At 31.1% G+C, this 22727-nt stretch overlaps 1 protein-coding gene across 1 annotated transcript in view; it reads left to right on the top strand.

Annotated features, from left to right (window-relative positions):
• The first annotated feature begins 286 nt into the window (after positions 1-286).
• The window catches only part of LOC139491065 (cell surface hyaluronidase CEMIP2-like), a 39487-nt gene continuing 17046 nt past the window's right edge, over positions 287-22727 (top strand). Inside the window, exons 1-15 of the mRNA XM_071278352.1 lie at positions 287-354; positions 4380-4602; positions 6217-6383; positions 6932-7091; positions 7501-7656; positions 8922-9149; positions 9757-9861; positions 10893-11065; positions 13755-13827; positions 14143-14279; positions 17462-17592; positions 17866-17935; positions 18716-18850; positions 19441-19585; positions 21800-21863. Coding sequence (XP_071134453.1) covers positions 316-354; positions 4380-4602; positions 6217-6383; positions 6932-7091; positions 7501-7656; positions 8922-9149; positions 9757-9861; positions 10893-11065; positions 13755-13827; positions 14143-14279; positions 17462-17592; positions 17866-17935; positions 18716-18850; positions 19441-19585; positions 21800-21863 — 2006 coding nt within the window. The 5' untranslated portion in view covers positions 287-315. The remainder of the gene's footprint in view (positions 355-4379; positions 4603-6216; positions 6384-6931; positions 7092-7500; positions 7657-8921; positions 9150-9756; positions 9862-10892; positions 11066-13754; positions 13828-14142; positions 14280-17461; positions 17593-17865; positions 17936-18715; positions 18851-19440; positions 19586-21799; positions 21864-22727) is intronic.

The following is a 22727-nucleotide window of genomic DNA, read 5'->3' as shown; positions in this document are numbered from 1 at the left end:
TTACCGATAAAGAATTTTGAAATCACACAGTTATACAAGTTACAAATTGACAATTTACGAATTAACAATTCTGAAATTACAAATATACAAGTTACAAACTGACAATTTACGCATTACGAACTATGAAATTACACAACTACAAGCTACAAATTCACAAGTTACGAATTAAGAATTTTGACCCCGTTGGCTTTCCATAGTTAACATCAAACATCAAATTTATGCAAATATTTATTCAGCCTCGGCACTGAATCGATCACATGGTATTTAAATTTGTTCCCCACCTGGCCCTTACGACGCGCAGCTAGATTGGGCCGGATGCCAGGCTACAAAACTAGATGCTTGTTTGAACTGCGTGTATCCAGAGACATATATGTGTATATATGTCTCTGGTGTATCTATATAGTCTGATAGTTGTGTATATTATATGTTTCTGACTTGTGTTATATTATATATATATAAACGAGTCTAAATTGAAAACTACGTTCAAACCTATGATTGCGTTGGATAAAAACCGCAATTTTTATACACGTTCATATGATTATTTGGACCGTACGCAAACGGTCCGGACCGTATACGTATACTCGTACGGTCCGACCATACACGTACGGTCGGACCGTATGAGTATACACGTATGGTCCAGTATGAACTGACCATACATGTTATTGGATAATATGGGTTACATCTATACAAACATATATCACAATCTTTATTTTTAGTTTTACAAATTGTTATTATTACATAACATGCATAAGATGGATAAAATGAACTACCTAACAAGTTAAATTAGATATTTGTTTAATTGTATATCTGAATCCTATTTTGAAACTCTCGCCAAAGATGACACTCGCTACTAAAAGTATATTTTTCATATTTACATTTTTTCAGTTCATGCATGTTCCTTTCGATTAGCATTTTTTTGAAAAGTTGCTAAATATTTTAAAGCAATTGTCCTCCCACATTATACGCATTCAATTTCAGTGAGAATAATTGTCATAATTCAATTAGTGTATTATGTATTACTGATCTACATGCTAAATACTAGAGATTTACAGATTTAATTAGCGTGAATTTTTTAAATAGTTAAAATGTAAAGTTTTTATTTCAATTACAATTGATTTTTTTTCTATTTATTTGAGAGTTAAGTTATGTTGATCTGTTATATGTATTTGTATCTAGTACAATTGACCAACTCCTTGATATTAGTCAGACCGTATGAGTATTTCGAAAAAGTACGCATACAGTCCAGACCGTACGCGTACGGTCCAAATACTCATACGCTCTGGAACATATATATATATAACACATTTAGATATGTGTGCGAATCATCTAGTTACTAGATGCTTTCAACATGAAAACATTGCTATTAATTAATTGACATTAAGGCATCTCTTTTTCTGTCAGATGTCAAATGATAATTATTGACTGCCACTTGGCCATCTTGTTTTTTTTAATTTTTCATGATGCATAGGCGGATCCAGGGGGTGGCCTCGGTCTCTTATTTATGAAATCTGAAATGAGAAAAATTTACCCCCCCCCCCCATTTTTTTTTCACATCCCCGTTTCCCTTTTTCCAAAACTGATATCAATTCAAATTTCTAATGGAGTTTGCAACAATAACTACTCTTTTAAATACATCATAAAATATTAAAATGTAAAATAAAGTGCTTGTTATCACTGAATGGTAAAGATTGGTTGGTAGTAAAAGTGAATATACATTGTTTATTGTATTAGTATAAAAACAATAAAAAAAAACTTCATCAGCAACATTTTATATTTGCAAATTTCCAATGAAGTTATTTACATAAAGTTATTGGCAAATAAAAATAGAAAATGACATCATAGTCATGTCTGGCAAATGTCCAACATACATTATCTAAAAACATTTAAGATAAGATAAGGAAAAAAAGCTTCATCAGCAACATTTTATATTGGCAAATTTCCAATGAAGTTATTTACATAAAGTTATTGGCAAATAAAAATAGAAAATGACATCATAGTCATGTCTGGCAAATTTCCAACATATGATATATTATCAACTACTATTCTATACAAAAAAAGATAACTCCAATTGAAAATTAATTGCTATTGCACAATATTGTGCAATTAGATATTTCTTGCTATTGTGCAATACTGTGCAATTGAAAATTTCTTGCTATTGCACAATACTTGATATGGAATCCTGATTTGGACCAACTTGAAAACTGGGCCAATAATCAAAAATCAAAGTACATGTTTAGATAAAGCATATCAAATAAGCCCAAGAATTTAATTTTTGTTAAAATCAAACTTAGTTTAATTTTGGACCCTTTGGACCTTAATGTAGACCAATTTGAAAACTGGACCAAAAATTAAGAATCTACATACACAGTTAGATTTGGCATATCAAAGAACCCATTTATTCAATTTTTGATGAAATCAAACAAAGTTTAATTTTGGACCCCCATTTGGACCAACTTGAAAACTAGGCCAATAATTAAAAATCTAAGTACATTTTTAAATTCAGCATATCAAAGAACCCCAAGGATTCAATTTTGGTTAAAATCAAACTAAGATTAATTTTGGACCCTTTGGACCTTAATGTAGACCAATTTGAAAACGGGACCAAAAATTAAGAATCTATATACATATAGTTAGATTCGGCATATCAAAGAACCCCAATTATTCAATTTTTGATGAAATCACACAAAGTTCAATTTTGGACCCTTTGGGCCCCTTATTCCTAAACTGTTGGGACCAAAACTCCCAAAATCAAACCCAACCTTCCTTTTATGGTCATAAACCTTGTGTTTAAATTTCATAGATTTCTATTTACTTATACTAAAGTTATGGTGCGAAAACCAAGAATAATGCTTATTTGGGCCCCTTTTTGGCCCCTAATTCATAAACTGTTATGACCTCAACTCCAAAAATCAATCCCAACCTTCCTTTTGTGGTCATAAACCTTGTGTTTAAATTTCATTGATTTCTATTTACTTATACTAAAGTTATTGTGCGAAAACCAAGAATAATGCTTATTTGGGCCCTTTTTTGGCCCTTAATTCCTAAACTGTTGGAACCAAAACTCCCAAAATCAATCCCAACCGTCCTTTTGTGGTCATAAACCTTGTGTCAAAATTTCATAGATTTCTATTCACTTAAACTAAACTTATATTGCGAAAACCAAGAAAATGCTTATTTGGGCCCTTTTTGGCCCCTAATTCCTAAAATGTTGGGACCAAAACTCCCAAAATCAATCCCAACCTTCCTTTTGTGGTCACAAACCTTGTGTTAAAATTTCATTGATTTCTATTCACTCTTACTAAAGTTAGAGTGCGAAAACTAAAAGTATTCGGACGACGACGACGCAGACGACGACGCCAACGTGATAGCAATATACGACCAAAAAATTAAAATTTTTGCGGTCGTATAAAAATTATAAAAACCTTGAACTTTATCTTAAATATTTATCAACACATTGTAATTTTTTGAATTGAAGAACCATCTGATGTGGCAATTAAGGGCATACGATACAGTTACAGGGAATGTAATGACGTTTCTAACGTAAAATGTTATTTTCGCGACGTCAAACTCTGACATATCGGGAAAAGATGCATTTTTCGACTGATTTTTATCATTCAAACTGATTTAATTTGAAAACGAGTGCATGGACTCCTATTTTTTAAAACAGCAATTTGTTTCATTTTGCAAGGAGATTATGTGACCCAAATTTTATAAAACTGTAAATAGCGCAATTTTATTAATTTTGATAAACATGCAGCAAAAAATGACGTTTTTTCCTCTATTCATGAACATTTGATAAATATAGAGTTATTTCGGAATAAAAATTGCATAATTTTTAATGATACTTATAAAATACAGAAATTACCGATTATTTAACAAAAACCATTTTGTGTTTATCTTTGAAAACAAAAAAGTTATGTCTTTCTTTCGAAAAAGAAAATACGGACACAAATCTGAATTTTGAGCAAATATACAAAATTTCGAACTCATTTTACTCAAAAAGTAGCACATGAAGGTATATTTTTTATTACATATTTGATTTGATGAGGTAAAAAATAGCCTATATGCAAATTTTCATCAACTTGTAAATACAGGTTCAATACTGTATCGTATGCCCTTAATTTCAAACACAGAACACATGCAGTATATACAGCTTTTAAACAAAATCACTCCAGCACAAATATACTTATATTTTCATTGACATTGTGTGGGATATTGAACTCATCAATTCATATATATGCACAAGAGCTGAATTTGTAAAAAGTATAATGCATTTACCATTGCTTACCATACATGTACATCTAGTGCCAAAAGGTTGGGGGGGGGGGGGCCATAAACTCATAAACTCACCACAATTTAATTATATTTTAATGTTTTAGATTCCTACGACAACCTCTGATGTTAAAATCAAAGATGGTATGAATGTTAAACTAGATATTGATGTAGATGTGAACAGTATTACAATAGAAACTAATGGTCGTCTGGTGTGGGATTCTGGGAAAAAAACTATCGTAAAGACACGATATATCTATGTCAAAGGAACGATAGAGATTGGATCTGAAGACTGTAAATTCAAAGCAAAGACAGAAATTATCCTGAAAGGTAATAAGAGTTAACGGAAAGAAAACTTGCTTTGTTGAGAAATCTACTTTGTAGATTAATATTAGGATTCTGGGATCAAAACCTGTTACAACAAAAGGGTTAACTATAGATTTTAACTTAATTAAAAACCATTTCCTCCATATTCTTAAGTTTTGTTCAGTAAATGTTTGGATATGGTAACAGATCTTGAATTATTTAATTGTATTTGCTTATATGTATAGTTGGATGTTCTTATGTAATGGCAACTGCAAATGAATATTAAAAGATAAAATCAAATTTATTGTAATTGTATTGTATACAGGGAAAACATGTACAAAAATAAGAAGATTGGGTATGAATGCCAACTAGGTTGAACTATTCACCAAAGTTCAAATGAAGTGGATGTAAGCAATTATAGGGAACCATATATGACCTTCAACAATGAGAAAATATAGTTTGCTATAAAAGGCCCCCTACATAAAAAATATGAAACAATTCAATTGAGAAAACTAAAGGCCTACTTTATAACAAAATAATTTATAAACAAAAATGTGTCCAAAGTACACGGATGCCCCACTCGCATTATCATTTTCCAAGTTCAATGGACCGTGAAATTGGGTAAAAAATCTAATTTGGCCTTAAAAGTAAAAAGATCAACCAAAAGGGAACATGTGTACTAAGTTTCAAGTTGATTGGACTTTAATAACTTCATTGAAAACTACCTTGACCAAAAACTTTAACCTGAAACTCACACTTTTAATTTCTATGTTCAGTGGACCATGAAAATGGGGTCAAAAGATTAATTTTGTTTTAAAATAAGAAAGATCATATCATAAGGAACATGTGTACTAAGTTTCAAGTTGATTGGACCTTAGCTTCTTCAAAAACTACCTTGACCAAAAACTTTAACCTGAAATGGGACGGACGGACGGACGCACAGACGGATGCACAGACACACAGACGGAAGGACGCACAGTCGGAAGGACGCACAGACCAGAAAACATAATGCCCCTCTACTATCATAGGTGGGGCATAAAAATAAATATGACAGTGTATAAACTAAACAAATAGTTGTTGCAGTAAACAAACATTTGATAAACTATTTATTAGTGGAAATTGGGCTTTGAAAAAAGCTATCAATTGGAAATGGTGGCCCAAGACATGTCAATTGTTCATTTGATGGTAAAATTTTTGGCAAATGATGATCTGTTCTTCTTCTTCCACTTTCTGATGGACTGCTTAAAGATCTTATAAAACAGTAAAGCAACAACATTTCTCTTCAATTTTTATGGATAAATAAAAAAGCAGATACAAATCTTACATTAGATATGCTGACAAACAATCCTTGATCACCATAAAAAGTAAAATATCAATAATACCAAATATCAATAATACCAAATATCAATAATACCAAACTCCAAGGAAAATTCAAAACAGAATGTCCGTAATCAAATGACAAAATCAAAAGCTTAAATACATCAAACGAGTGGATAAGAACTGTACTATTTCTCCCTTGGTACAGGCATTTTCTTAAGTAGAAAATGGTGGATAACCCCATTAAACTTGATCCACCAGCTGGACTTGAAAAAATTTAGTACCGTATGTTAAAAAAATCATTATAACTTATCGCAATAGGTACAAGAAATGAAGTCGCTGATAAAGTAGGATGTGGTCAGAAGTTTATTTGTGTAGCAGCAGGCGGTACCCTAGAGCTACACGGGGAAGACAAACTGTCATGGACAAAACTTGATAAGACAGTTAATCCTCTGAAGATTGGAGATGGCATGTATTACCAGCACCAGGTCAGTGTTTAAACATTATAACAAATTGATAATTGAGGTTTTTAACTACCTTAATTTGTTATAAAGCCCTTTCATGGTCAGTTATACAAATTTGACAAATTAAAGTGATTTTATGGTGCTTTATTTACATAGTTTTGTTATGCGCTTGACAACGCTGGACGTATAATGCTTAATTTTTGCAATACTGAATACTGTAAATTCAGAAATAATTGCTATGTTTTTATTATTGCGAAAAATGCGACAGGGTTATCATCGCAATAATTAAAATTCGCAATTAGAAATTTATTATATGAATCAAACAGGATTTTTCTCAATATTGCAAAAATTAAAATCGCATTTTAGTCTAAAATGACAAAATCGCAATAATAAATGCACGCAATTATTTCTGAAATTACATTACATAATATGTGATAATAACAGAAGATTGTTTTATTGGATTCTTGAAGGCCAATCCTTCTATTGTTTATGGGCAAATATATATAGTACGATGCATTGCTTAGGCTTTATCTAGTGAGTTATGAATAAAGCTTAACTATTTCATATTGCAGGGAACAGCTACAGCTAGAAATGACTGGAGAAAAGGCTTAAGAGTGTATGCGTTTGATGCCACCTCAAAAAGTGTCATTAAAGAGTCTGCTTTTTATCTGTCAGGAGAAAACAGTGTATACACTTTCAGAGATTTGGAACGATTTGGACCATTTATTGATAGTAAGTGTGAAGTGATAATTGGAAAAATATTTGTTTATTTGTTTTATACTTGTCTTTTTGTGACCTTTTATGTCTAACAAGTGTATTCCTTGCTACAATAGGCTTCAAGGAGTCTGTAAATAAGTCATGGATTGTTGCAAGGAAACCATTTGGATTTCAATCACCATGTAATGTAAAAGTATGATACCAAGCTTTCAAGGAACATCATTTTGAAACAACCATCGGGTACACCCTAAATGATTAAAGAGCTAAAAATGTAAAACCTGTCAGAAAATAAAATATAAAAGGGCCATAACACAACTTCCAAAACCATATAAAGGAAACTTTATCTTGAGGAGTTGCAATGTTATCTTCAGGGGCAAGAAGAAGAATTGTCGGAATGCTAACTTTTTTACATAATATTATTTAGGTATTGCTGATGGTAGCATTGTTGCTATTGCTTTATTAAGGCAGTTGGTTGGCACATCTGACCTGACAGATATATATGCAAAGATGGAATCCCTTGGTGCCAAATTGATTAGGACCATTGATAGTGATGATGCTTATGCCTTTATAGCGACTAAAGGTACATGTATTAATTAAGATTTCTAAAAAGAATGATTTCATTTTGGTGCGAATTTCATAAAGTCTGCATTGCATAAACATGTTTGCCAAACCCTTACCTTAACATCCTTTCTGTTCTATAGATTTTTAAGATACTTTACTCTTTTTTTTAGCACCCAATCAATCTTTATTCTTTATTTATTATGCCCCACCCAGGGGCATGATGTTTTTTGATATGTGAGTCTGTCTGTATGACTGTTCGTTTGTCTGTGCTGCTTAAGGCTAAAGGAGTAGGTCGGGTAAGGACCGATTTTGGCCTCAAATTTTAGGTTCATCTTACAATAGATTTTGGACACTTTTTAAACACTCAAGTGTCTATTTCAATTGATTCAATTAGTTTATGCCAAAGATTTTAACTGATTTAGTCATTAAAAACGCACCGATTTAAGCTTAAATATGAAAAATCTATCAAATATGCCAAAAAAACGTCACTTTTCAGATGTTTTTTGTTAAAAATGAAAGTGGCTGTATCCGTGTATATCCTCAACCTTTATATATGTTATATATTATAATCAAATACAACTTACATTTCAATATTATGAATGAACACGAATGCGGCCACTTTCATTTAAGACAGAAACTGTCTAAAATTTAACTAAAATGCTAAAATTGTGAAGATTTCAGTAATTTAGCATGACTTAATGATGCTGGTACCCGATATATGTGCATTATATTGTCAAAAATAGCCCATATTTATGTAGCAGAAGCATTTCACTTTCTAGTTAATAGCTAAAAGATTACATTTTCACAATTTTGTAAAACTGCTATATTTTGGGGCCAAAAAGGGGTCTTTCTGAACCTACTCCTTTTATTGTTTAAGAAATTGGTCAAGGTAGTTTTCGATGAAGTTGACGTCAAATCAACATGAAACTGATATACATGTTCCCGTTGATATGATCTATCTAATTTTAATGCCAAATCAGAGTTTTGATCCCAATTTCATGGTCCACTGAACAAAAAGAATTATAGTGCAAGTGGGGAATCCGTATACTATGGACTCATTCTTGTTTTGGATTTGGATCCTCTATTCTTTATTTTTAGTCCTTTGTGCTGTACTTTCTGCTCATTGTTATCTTTTCTGTTAACCCCATCCAAACACTAGTTAAATCAATATTTGCATGAACTTTAAAGATTGAACAATTCGAACATTCAATCTGTGCATTCGCTGTACTTTTGTATTCTATATCAGCAGACTTCTGTATTTTATTATCTTTTTATATTATCAAGGTGATACGAACTCTGCCATTGAAGATATCAACAAGTCAGGTTATGAACAACACAGTGCTACTGTCACTATGGATTTCATAAATTTAAACTTGCAAATAAAGGTTTTGAGTCAAGTAAACACTGGTTCCAGAGCCTTTCATCTTTCAAAGGTTGACTTTACAATGTACAATTATGAGCGGGCAAATCCTGTTATAGATTTGGTAGATAATGCCCAGGGTTGGCATAAAGGTAAGATAACATAGTTAGCATATAGTATTGGATATGATTTATAACATGAAAAACTTCAAAACAAGTGAATCGCATTAACTTTAATGGGAAGGATTCCAGGTCCTAAGTCCATCATGTGACACAAACTTAGTCAAAATTTCACAAAGTTAAATGTAATAGGCCACAATCGGTAAATTAGCATTTCAGACAACTAATATTTGGTTGTTTTGAGACTGTGAATACACTTCTCTTGTGAATTGAGACAGTGGAAATTGTACGTTTACTTGAATAAGTCATCATCAGCCTTATATTTGAATAATTATACAGCATGCAAGGTTTGTAAATTTTGTGGAAGGCTTGTTTTTTATTGTCCTAATCTTAAGGCATTTAACTGATTTAGAGTATGTTAATTATAAAGCATTAATTTCTTTATTGAATGTGTACAGATGATGATTGACCAATTACTTTCCAACATTCCTTCTAAAGCTGATGTTATAGAGTGATTATTAGACTGTTTGGGTACAAAATTCTGTTTATTTACCATATTTTTTTTTCTTGAAAAAGTAATTTTTGTTCACTATGTAAGACTTCTTATATAATTTCTAAGTGGAACATACTAATTTTGTAGGTGACCAGATAGTATTTACCTCTACGGACTTTGACATGGATCAGGCTGAGTATGGTTCAGTTGACAGTTGTTCTAACTGTGGACAAAAACAGATTAGAGCCAGCTGTAAGTAAAAAGTAGAATAGCAAAATTAACAAACTCTGAGGAAATGAAAAATTGAAAGTCTGTAATCAAATGGCAAAATCAAAAGCTCAAACACATCAAAGGAATGGATAACAACTTTCATATTCCTGACTTGGTACAGGCATTTTCTTCTGTAGAAATTGATTGATAAAAACTGGTTTTATAGCTAGCTAAACCTCTCACTTGTATGACAGATGCATGAAATTCCATTATGTTGACAACAGTGTGTGAACAAAATAAACAGAAATGTAAAGTGAAAATGTCAAAAATAGGGGTACAGCAGGAAATATTGCATTACGGTGGATTCATTATTATTCGTTGGATACCAATTTTCGTGGGTTTTGTTGGTACAGGTGAACCACGAATTCAAATGTTCTATGAATATCATATTTCCAATAGGCTTTGTATACAGAGATTGTTAAAACCATGAAATCAAATATACATGAATAAGTAAGTGTCTATTTATGACGTTCCTGAAACAAAACAAATGATATATCTGTGCTTCATTTCTGAATCATTTGAAATTTAATGGAAAGTTGTCTCATTGGCAATCGATACCACATCTCCTTATTTTTATATTAAGTTAAGAAAATGTGGCATACTTTTCATTCATGATAAATATAGAAAGTCCATATTCTAAAAGTTTTGATTTTAAAGAATTGATGAATTTTTTTTTTCTCAACATCAAAATATTGACTTAAATCATACCATGTTCTCAACTGCATTCAATGTTCTTTTAAGGGATACAGAACACCTACAGGAGTTAGTAACTATTTAAAATTCAGCTGAATGTTACAAACACATTCTATAGTAAAGAGAAAACAAACATCTAAATAATCAAAATTAGTATTAGTCAGACTGTAATTAATATATCCAATGAAATTATTCATGTAAATTGTGTGATTCATCTTTTTTTGAAATTTTTATTTTGAAAGCTGGTCAAAGTATATACCTTTATAGTAAGAACAACTTAAATATGCATACAAGTTCATCTATTTTCTATATATTTCCAGTTACTCCAGAGTTTGTACATTGGTCAAAACTAGAGAATAATGTTGACATGCGTGGTGAAGTAGCTATATTGATTAGAAACATAAAGATAAGAGGGGAAATGGAACTTGCTTGCCCCACTGTCAATGGTAACTGTAAAGACTACACACATGATACATTTGGTGGACATGTTAAGGTAATATTAGGATTAGCATTGGAATGTTCTGTTTGCCAATTCCAATAATTGACCCTGTTTATATAAAAGATCCCTTTTTTAGTTGTCTCCCTTAGGTGGGACATCTAATTTACTTTTGGAAAATGGAGCCCTAGCAGAAATAGCAAATTTATCAGTACCTAAAGTATTTAACTTTGAAGGTTTTCAATTTTTTTTAATTTAGGGACTCTATTGAAATGATTCACACAGGTGTTGGTTAAAAGAAGTTATAATTTTTATGCCCCATTTATGGGCATTATGTTTTCTGGTCTGTGCGTCCGTTCGTTCGTTCGTCCGTCCGTCTGTTCGTTCGTAATTATTAGTCAGACTGTAATTAATATATCCAATGAAATTATTCATGTAAATTGTGTGATTCATCTTTTTTTGAAATTTTTATTTTGAAAGCTGGTCAAAGTATATACCTTTATAGTAAGAACAACTTAAATATGCATACAAGTTCATCTATTTTCTATATATTTCCAGTTACTCCAGAGTTTGTACATTGGTCAAAACTAGAGAATAATGTTGACATGCGTGGTGAAGTAGCTATATTGATTAGAAACATAAAGATAAGAGGGGAAATGGAACTTGCTTGCCCCACTGTCAATGGTAACTGTAAAGACTACACACATGATACATTTGGTGGACATGTTAAGGTAATATTAGGATTAGCATTGGAATGTTCTGTTTGCCAATTCCAATAATTGACCCTGTTTATATAAAAGATCCCTTTTTTAGTTGTCTCCCTTAGGTGGGACATCTAATTTACTTTTGGAAAATGGAGCCCTAGCAGAAATAGCAAATTTATCAGTACCTAAAGTATTTAACTTTGAAGGTTTTCAATTTTTTTTAATTTAGGGACTCTATTGAAATGATTCACACAGGTGTTGGTTAAAAGAAGTTATAATTTTTATGCCCCATTTATGGGCATTATGTTTTCTGGTCTGTGCGTCCGTTCGTTCGTTCGTCCGTCCGTCTGTTCGTTCGTCCGTCTGTCCCGCTTCAGGTTAAAGTTTTTGGTCGAGGTAGTTTTTGATGAAGTTGAAGTCTAATCAACTTGAAACTTAGTACATATGTTCTGTATGATATGATCTTTCTAATTTTAATTCCAAATTAGAGATTTAACCCCATTTTCACGGTCCACTGAACATAGAAAATGATAGTGCGGATGGGGCATCCGTGTACTGGGGACACATTCTTGTTCAACTGTACATTTGATTTGTTGTTAAATTAAGATACTTTGATTTTTTTCACTGAAAGTATGTAATAAAATGCCTATATATCACTTTAAACTTGATTTGTGTACACAAAAGCCAATTGTGTCTGGTATATATAGAACCAGACTACCATTGACAATGGTAAGTACTGTTAATTCAGAATTATTGCGAGGTTTTTATTATTGCGAAAAATGCAACAGAGTTGTAAATGCAATAATATAAACTCACATTTTGAAATATTTTAATAAATTAATCAGGATTTTTTCTCAAAAGCAAAAATCAAAATCATTTAAGGGGGCTCTCGGGTCTGAATAATTTTTTTTTAATTTAATATAGGATTTCGCTATATTTTTCTATAAATGAACTTTATCTTATACTTAATAGAAAAAATGAAATAAAAAAAAGGGGTCACCGTTCATTTACGCTCACAATCTGCCTTCGAAAGAAACATACATTATTGTTAATGTCCTTTTTTTCTGTTGAACTAATATGAGAAATAATTGTAATATTGAAATAAAAAATAACTAAATTACAGAAATCACTTGAATTTTACAATTATTTAGTTATGTACAGCTTATTCGAAAACAACAATTAAAAAAAAGGTCACCGATGAGTTAAAAATAGATATTTCTATTTTAATGCCAAAAAATGGCATTTTTTTCACCAAAGGGAGATAATTTGGAGCTTTTTCAATGCTATCTACATTTTAAAAGTCACCTGGGGCCAACATGTATTGATTTTTTGGAATTATTTTTGTACCATATCATAAAGTAACAACTACTAAGGGTAATTAATAAAATTTGTAATGAAAAATAAATGTTTAATTTTTTTTTCTGAAAATCTTATACCTGTGACTCTCCTTAAGTCTCAAAGGACAAAATCGCAGTAATTTGTTTAAAAGATGTGTAATGACAGATTTAAATCAGTAATTGGCAAAGTGACTATTGTAGATAAAAAATTTATTTCATGACAAGCAATAGATAAAATGATGACCAACAAAAACTAGTTATACATATAAAAACATAATATTTCAAAAATTACATAGAACAAAACATGAACAAGAAGAATTCCACTGAAAAACAAGTCTTATAGAATTGCTCTACTGTAAGATTACTGATATAACCTAAACGCTGAATATCACGTATAAAAATTGATTGTACCATTCAAATCATGTCAGTACTCATGAAGAACTGGCTTAACTTGACTGATAGCATCCTACTGAATGGGCAGTCCATCAACAGTAGCAATGACCAAGTGACGGTAATGTATGTAAGTACAGCAGAAAAATGTTTTTAGAATAATCTTCACTGGGTATTGTTAGAGCTTGACTTTTGGAATAAAATTAAGGATTTAAGGTAGGTGAGGAAGGGTTCTGCAGCTTATTATATATGGTAGATGTTGTGATATATCCTCATTTGTGCACCTAATCTTAATTATGAATTTATCTTTAACAGGTACTTCGTCATTTTAAGAATGTTCATATTGAAGGAGTGGAATTAGAAAACATAGGACAAGCAACAAGTTTAGGTAGGTAACATGAACCTAAATATCAATTAGTTCAAATCCTAAAAGTTATTACAATTTAGTTTAATATTCAATGTTGTGTTCACTGGCATAATTATTATAAAACTACTTTCCTCACCCTTCAATGGAATACTTTATTGGAATATATTCACTTCAGAAACTGAGTAACAACATGAATGATATATGTTTTTGAAACATTGAATGGTAATTTTTCCTTTGGTCATTGAATGAGTTAACTTTTGCTATTTTTAAAGGTGTGTATTAACAAATGCACTAAATATTTATGTGGTCAACTTCACTGATTATTTTTGTTTAAAGGGAACTACCCTCTTCATTTCCACATGTGCCATGACACGGATGATGAGAATTATCCTAATCCACCATATCTGAGGAAGAATTCTATCCATCATTCCTTTGCTCGATGTATTACAGTACATGGATCACATGGTGTTACGGTAAGTCACTATGGTAATTATTGTATAATTATTTTACTGTGGATTCATTTATTTTTGTGGATTGAAGAAAACTGGTATTTTTGTGGATATTAGATTTCTTGGTTTTGGCAAGCGGCATACATTCTTTTAGAAAATTTAAAATTCATTGAACATGTAAATTTGTAGTTCCCTTTATACCACAGAAGCCATGTAAATTTGTGGTTCCCCTGTACCCTTGAAATCCATGAAAATTGTTATCTAATGAATATTAATGAATCCACAGTTTATCACTTTGTGAAATGAAGTAGACAAAGTAATAGATGGGTTAAAGTTAAGTGATGAAAAGCCTTTTGGGAATATAACAAATGGTTAGCTTAATGAATAACATTTACAAAGGATTAACAATTTAAAAACAATGGTAAAATGACTCAGAATTTGAGAACTCTGCATTGTATGAAAACAAAACTTGTCAGGCAAAAAGGGTAATCAAAAGTTTATAAAACAAGTATAACATTACCAAAAGAAAAGAAAAAGATAGCAAAAAACAATTCATGAAACACTGCACAGTAATGACTAAGCAATGTAACAAAATTTTTCTTGTTGGATTATATGACATATTCAGAGAAGTCCTTTTCTCTTGTTCTGTTTAATAGTCCAGTCAATCTAGCATAAATTTGACCCTAACCTTAAAGTAATAGACCACTTTCGAGTTCATCCGTCACCGGCAAAAACTCGTCAATTATGCACGCCTTTATGACGTCATTTACCAGATAGAGGGGGTCGCCTGTATCCCTGCACTATTTACGTTCATCAAGCGTCTTAGTGATCGTCTTTGTGCAGGATAAACTAGAAATAATGGTTGCTCTGTAGGTACTTACTGACAATTCCCTAATGACAGCAGTGTTGATTGTCAATTTTGAAAATTCAATTTGCCGAATAATTCGTATAATATAGAATTATAGTTTTCCAACCACTCGCTCAACATTGGAAGGGAAGTGACGACGCCCCAAAACGCACAAATGACGGTGATAAAAGCGCGTATAATTGACGAGTTTTTTCCGGTGACGGATGAACTCGAAAGTGGTCTATTGCAACAGAAGATTTCTAAGTTTTAATCTTTAGAATTATACCCATAATATACACAGGAAAAAAGTCCCATAAAATCTAAACTTGAGGAAGACTAAAAAAATCACCATTTAAAATTCCTATGGAGATTTGCATTGAAAAGGGAGATAACTCTGCAAAAAAAGCTGAAATATCAATAAAAATTGATACAAAATTATAACTTTACTACTTCTATTTATCTGAATGTATTGATTCCTGATTTTTTAGCATTCTTTTTAGTATAACAACTCTAAAAGTGTTTTCATATCTTTTATCAAGCTATAATCTAGATTTCATAATTCATTAGATGACCATTTATTGAATTTTTCAACATGTCAAGGTAAAGAATCTCAAATTTAACAAAAATAGTAAAGCATGTATTCTTGTTTTTGTAGTAAGATACTGAAAAAATATAATATACAGATATAAACAATACCAAATTTTTACATTATTTTTTCAAAATGTTCACAAAGCCACATATTTGCAATATCTTTAATGAAAAATGCACACAAAAAATAAAACTACCCATAACACTTCGGTTTTGTACATTTCATGAGCAGGAGATCATATAATTTAGTCAAATACGAACTTTAATAACCCTATCAAAGTATCATACTTTACAGAACTTTTAAGAAATCAACCAAAAACTTACCCAAAAAAAATCATTTTTGCGGAGTTATCTCCCTTCCTAATGTTAATTTCCATAGGAAAATAGTAAGGCCATGGTTTTTTAATTTGTTGGTTTACGGACCCGCAGACCTGATTTTGCCGATTTTTCAGAATAAAAATAAAATAGACTTTTCCGACCCAATGCATTTTCCCTGAAAAATAATTAAAATATTCTTTTTTTATAAAATGAAATGCATTCATCACTAACAAAATTGATAACACTTTCTGTTGTGAAAAAATAGAAGTTCCAGTTTACGTTTCTAAAAATAGACAAATCAATATAACTGACCTTGAAATGTCCTTTGCGCAAATTTTGCGGAACGAAACCTGTGTTTAAAACTGCTTACACAATAAGTTTGTTTCCCTTATTTGTCACCAGTCCGTAAGATGCATCATCTCATAGGAATAGACTTGTCCAAATGCGGATATCAAGTTAAAATACTGAATATTAACAAATCATTTGGAATTTTTCTTGTTTCATACATAAAAAAAAATATTTGCCATTTGGATAAAAAACGGGAATGCATGACATCAGGTTAAACCAATATTCTCGTTTTTCCAGTGGACGAGTCTATTACGTTTTTTGACACGTGTGTTGAAACTTCTTTTCGTACGACGTTTTTACATTTTTTTCTTTATCAGTTTTCGTTCACACCAAGTTTTCTGGAATTGATTAAGAGCTACGCGAATCTGTTTTTCCATAATATTTCATCGAACTAAAATTTAAGAAATTATGACAAAATAGCATGTTAGAAAGGTGAAATATATATTTATTTTACATATTTTTCTGTCTTGAAAGATATTTTATTTTACATATTTTTCTGTCTTGAAAGATATTTTATTTTATTTTTTTTCCCGACCGACCGACCCGACTTTTTTTATGGGGAAAATCCGTAAAACCAACAAATTAAAAAACCATGGCCTAATACTGATTTTGAGTTTTCCTCAAGTTAGATTTTATGGGACTTAATTTTTTGTGTGTATATAAAGGGCTTAGTAATGATACAGATTAGAACTAAAACGTACTGTTGCAATTTAAGTTTGAGGTTAAATCTTAGTTTGACTGGACTATATGGTTAGAATCAATGAACAACATGATTCACAGAAGAATGATTCAACCATTCTCTTGTTTACTTTTTTGAAAATAGGTATACCCAAGAATTGGCATTCTTTTCTTTTGTTGGTAGCACATGTATTACATTTTATTCTGTTGTAACAGTATTTCAAATGTTTTTGTTTATTCTTTGTTTGCTTTTATAGTTAGCCCTTTTCTTAGCTGCAAAAACGTAGCTCTATTGTCCTTTGAAATTTTTTTGCTTATGGTCTGGAAATATAAAAATCATCAAAAGGACCTAAAGAGCTACGTATTCGCAGCTACCCTTTTGTAAGCCTTAATTGGCTAAATATATTTTGTACTTTATTTTCTGTAGGTAATGGATAATGTTTGTATCGAACATTTAGGACATGGTATTTTCCTGGAAGATGGAGGAGAAAAGAGAACAGTTATTGATGGTAATCTGGTCGCTCTCACACGTAAAGGCAAACTTATACATACTGATGCGTAAGTGTTTCTGGAAGTGACAGGAAATTGATATAAAATTAAATAACTGATATAAAGTAGATGTGACTTATGATTCTTTAATTTTATACTGAACAATACTGTGAATTTAGACCTAATAATACAGGTTAGGTAATCCCCACTTGTAGTTTTATTTGACAACCATCACTTCAAATTTTACATATTGTTCCAATAAGACTTATCTATCTTAACTAAACTATAATGACAATTATTTATTTATGTAACCATAAAATATGCTTTGTTTTATATTATCAGAAAGCCATCATCATTTTGGATAACCAATCCAAAGACTATAATCCGTAACAATGTTGCTGCTGGATCAGTGGTAAGTTGAACATAAAATAACAAACAAAATAAAAAAAGAAGATGTGGTATGATTGTCAATGAGATAACTTTCCACAAGAGACCAAAATGACACAGAAATTAACCATTACAGGTCACTGTACAGCCTTCAATAATGAGCAAAGCCCATTCTGCATAGTCAGCTATAAAAGGCCAACGAAATGACAATGTAAAATAATTCAAACGAGAAAAGTAATGGCCTTATTTAAGTTCATCAACATATTATTACCTTCAAATGAACAAAAAATAAGTTATTATTTGTGAAAAGTAACAGGGAAAAAAATATCTTCACAATAATGAAATCTTTTTTTTTTCATCGTCATATTTTCGAAATTTTTAAATTTTCAAAATACAACTTCATTTATATAGATGGGTTTCCTCTGTTTAAGTTGTTTATAGCTTTAAAGCTTAAGTCATTATACATATTGAATGTTGAGATTATTCTTACATCTGTGGTCTTACAGTTTTCATGATGTTTATGAGTTGTGGCACTCATGTGAAAATCATGGTATTTTTCTTCTGTCTACATGTTAATCATATTTTCCAATCATTGTCTTAATAATGTCTCATTCTTTTATTATCTTGCTGACTTTTAACATTAAGTCTTTTTTAAAATAGAGGTTTAACACACTGGTGGCCTTCATCTGTTGTATGCTCTTTGGTCCGGTTAATGTCTATTTAACATATTCCCCATTTACACTCTCAATTTTACTTTCAGTCTTTAGCATATATATATATAAAACCATCAATATTATTTTGACAGGACACAGGAATTTGGATTCTCTATCCTAATGAACCCACAGGACCATCCAAAGGGTTGGGGTTTATGGCTTATGATGAAGCCAGGCACACAAAAATAACGGAGATGGATAATAATGCAATACATTCTTGTCGCAACGTAAGTACATTCAGCTTTCACTTGAATGATTATTGAAATTGCTACTCTAGTTCAATCTTAAACAAGGGGCCTCGTTGGACAAGGGTCTAAGTAGTTCAGTTTACACTGAGGTTGTGAGTTGGAAATCCCACACGTGTGGGTGCAGCACACGACTCAAATCTTATTTGACTAGGATGTCAGTTTTTCTATTGAAGTCGATGATTATCTCAAGGCACTCTGGCTTCCTCCACCAATGAAACTGACCACCACCAAATAGTACAGCAATGCTGAAAGTAATGTTAAACATCAATCAATCAATCTAGAACTATCATAAATATACAATTTATCTAAAATATGTACAAAGTTGCCATCAATATAAAAAGATGTGGTATGAGTGCCAATGAGACAACCATTTTGAGATTTCACAATCAAGTCTGTATGATGATAAGTACGTACTCTGTATCTTTCTAATGAGATATGATATTATGAGATATTTCGTTGAAATTAGGTAATTGATGTACCCACTTCAGCATATTTTTAAATAGAAACAAACTGTATCTTGAAAATACAACTAGATGAAAGTATTTGAAGCTTTCTGTTTTTTATTTCAGGGTTTATTTATCGACAGCAGAATAATTGAAGAAAATGGTGAGCTTATAGCCGACCTTACAAATGTGTATTACCCTCAAACCATGCCAACAGATCCTTCCAACCCCTTGTCAGAAGAAGATCCAGTATACATTGTTAAACAGACATGTAAGTGCATAGTTACAGTAAATAAATAAAATGTTATTACAGAGATATGTTTCGCCTTTTTGTAATCTTGATTATGCAAATGTTGAAATCAAAATAGCAATACTTAAGATTCTTAAACAAATCATGCAAATATTCAGTCAATGAACCATAAATGAGTAACATGGCTAAACAATATCCATGTAAATGAGATGTGCCAATGCTAATACAACTGCATACCAAAAACCATTGACTTATTATGAGTCGTTCCCAAACCTAAATACAAACATTAACTTGTAAACTATGTAAAAGTTTCAAGGTCAATGAACCATGAAGAGGGGTGGAGGCTATATAATTTCCATGGAAACAATACTTGCAATACAAACATTAACTTGTAAACTATGTGAAAGTTTCAAAGTCAATAAACCATGAAGAGGGGTGAAGGCTATATAATCTCCATGAAAACAATACTTATTGTAAATTTGCATACCAAATATCATAGACTTAACATTAACAGTTCATCTAAAACTGATCTAATCACAAACTAATACATGTAAACTAAGATCAGTTTTTCAAAGACATTAGACTGTGACTGAGGGGCGAGGCCAAATAATCACAATGGGAATGAGAGGTGCCAATATTTATACAACTGAATACTAATTAACATTGGCCTGCCACTGATGGTTCCCCTTAAACTGACCTAAAAGCAAAATGATACATGAAAATTTTCAAAGTCAATAGACCATGACTAAGGGGGCAGGGCCAATAGTCTCCATGGAAATCAGATGTGCCAATGCCTATACAACTGCATACCAAATATGATTGACCTACCACTTGTGGTTAAAAATAAACTAGATTTAATCACAAACTAATACATTGTTGACGCCGGAAACAGCATACCTATGTCTCGCTTTTTGACTCTGTCAAGGCAAGACAAAAATCATTCAGGTTTTTTTGTTCCACCTAGGTGCAATATGTTTTTTTTAAGTCTGTGCGTCTGTTCATTTGTCCTCCTCTGTCTGTTTGTCTGTCTGTCCCACTTCATGTTAAAGTTTTTGTTCAAGGTAGTTTTTTTATGAGCTTGAAGTTCAACAAACTTGAAACTTAGTACACATGTTCCCTGTGACATGGTCTTTCTAATTCTAAAGCCAAATTAGAGTTTTGACCCCTATTTCATGATCCACCAAACATAGAAAATCATAGTGTGAGTTTGGCATCTGTGTACTATGGACACATTCTTGTTCTTATTATTTGGTATATGTAATTAGAGTATAAATAGAAATAAAGAAGGACTTTAATTTATATAATTTGGCCTTGGTGGCTTTGTGGTCTAAGTAGTCAAGCTACTGTTTCACTATATATAAGGTAGCTAGCCAATCTACCATGAGGTTGTGAGTTCAAATTCTACACATGGTAGGGGCATTCAACTCTAATCTAATTGATTAGGAAAAATTGTCAGTTTTCCTATTTTCCTACCAAAGTCATGGTTCTCTTTTGGCACTCCAGCATCATCCACCAATTAAAACTGGCTGCCATAAAATAACACAATAGTGCTGAAAGTGGCTTTAAACAATAGCTCCATCCATTGATCATCAAATTAATCATTAAAAGACAGATACACAAATAATAAAGTAATGATAGTAATGATAAAAGACTCCATTTCAAACAAAATTCATATACTGGAAACTCAGAAATTATTTCATTCATTTATTATTGAATAGAATAGAAGAGTAATTATTAAGATTTCACGAAAATCAACATAAAAAAATGCAAGTTCTTCTTAATGCAATAATCACCCAGCCATATTACTTGCATTAATAAAATTTTTTGCAATTATCATTTCGGTTAGTTTAAGAAATCACATCTCCACAAAGTGTTTTGTCTTACTGTTGTTTTTGAACTTACAGATGTATGCCTATATTCTTAATTCTTGTTAATCTGCCTTAATTAAAAAAGCTAGTTGATATTTTAGCAATTATGATAAAATAACTTAGTTGCTAATAAGTAAAGACCATTGTTCACTGGAAATATTCTCCAAGGATGGTAGAGAAACAAGTTAAAACGATTTTCATAACCCTGTTGAAGTATGAAGATTTTCTAAGATTTCTTAATTCAATTTTCTTTTAAATATTTATAATGGCAACAAAAAATGTTGTCAACTTCTGAAAAATTATAAGTACAATAATTTCATTTTTACATTATACATATTTTAAGTTTCTATTCATTTTTAATATATAGGTTGGAAGAACAGATTCATGAACTCATGGGTTAGAGGTGGTTTGATTATAATGCAACAATACTCGTAAGTTGACTGAGTTCTAAACCCAAATTTAATTTTTCTATGCTGAATCGTCATAATTTCAACTATTCCTTTGCTTTCTTTTTTCTACAGAATATGATGTTCCAAGAATATTGATATATTTAAATTGTTTAAGTTAGTCTTCTTTCCTTTCACCAGAGAGATCATGAAAGAAAATTATTGGACTAATCTAAAACACAAGATTCATTTATTGAATGAATAAAATCTTTAAAGCTGACTTTGAAAAAAAGCAATATGACAATTTTTTTTTTTTTTTAGGATTAAGACATTTTAACATTAAGATACAGTCTTGGACTATATTATGATATCAATAATTTTTTAGACCTTCAAAGAATTCATCAGAAGCTTTGTTGTTCTATTGTAATTATTGATAATCATGATGATAATTGATAATGATTGATAATCAAGGAGCATGATGATAAATGGTGGTGATAATTGATAATCATGATGATTGATAATAGTGGTGATAATTGATAATCAAATCAAATCAAATCAAATCAAATCAAATCAAGTTTATTGTACAAAAACAGGCCTCCAGCCCACGGTACATTTATAAATTCACAATTTAATATCAACTACAGTTCAATAATAACATATATTAAACAATACAACACACACATATTACCAACATATATATATATATATCTATTAATTTTCAAAAAGTTTTATAAACTTGTATTTGTAATAAATTTATTTATTTATTTATTAAGTATATTCATTTTATCAAGTCATAGTGACAAGACTTCTTCTCTACAGCATTTAGCTTTTTTCAAAAATACAGCCAGATTTTTCAAAGTAATTAAATTTTCTGTTCTAAAAAGACTAGTTAAAGTGTCTCTGTTACAA

The sequence above is a fragment of the Mytilus edulis genome, chromosome 1 (genome assembly GCF_963676685.1).
Source record: "Mytilus edulis chromosome 1, xbMytEdul2.2, whole genome shotgun sequence".
NCBI classification, from domain to species: domain Eukaryota; kingdom Metazoa; phylum Mollusca; class Bivalvia; order Mytilida; family Mytilidae; genus Mytilus; species Mytilus edulis.
The sequence above is the reverse complement of the archived record's forward strand: the minus strand, read 5'-3'. Positions and strand labels throughout refer to the sequence as shown.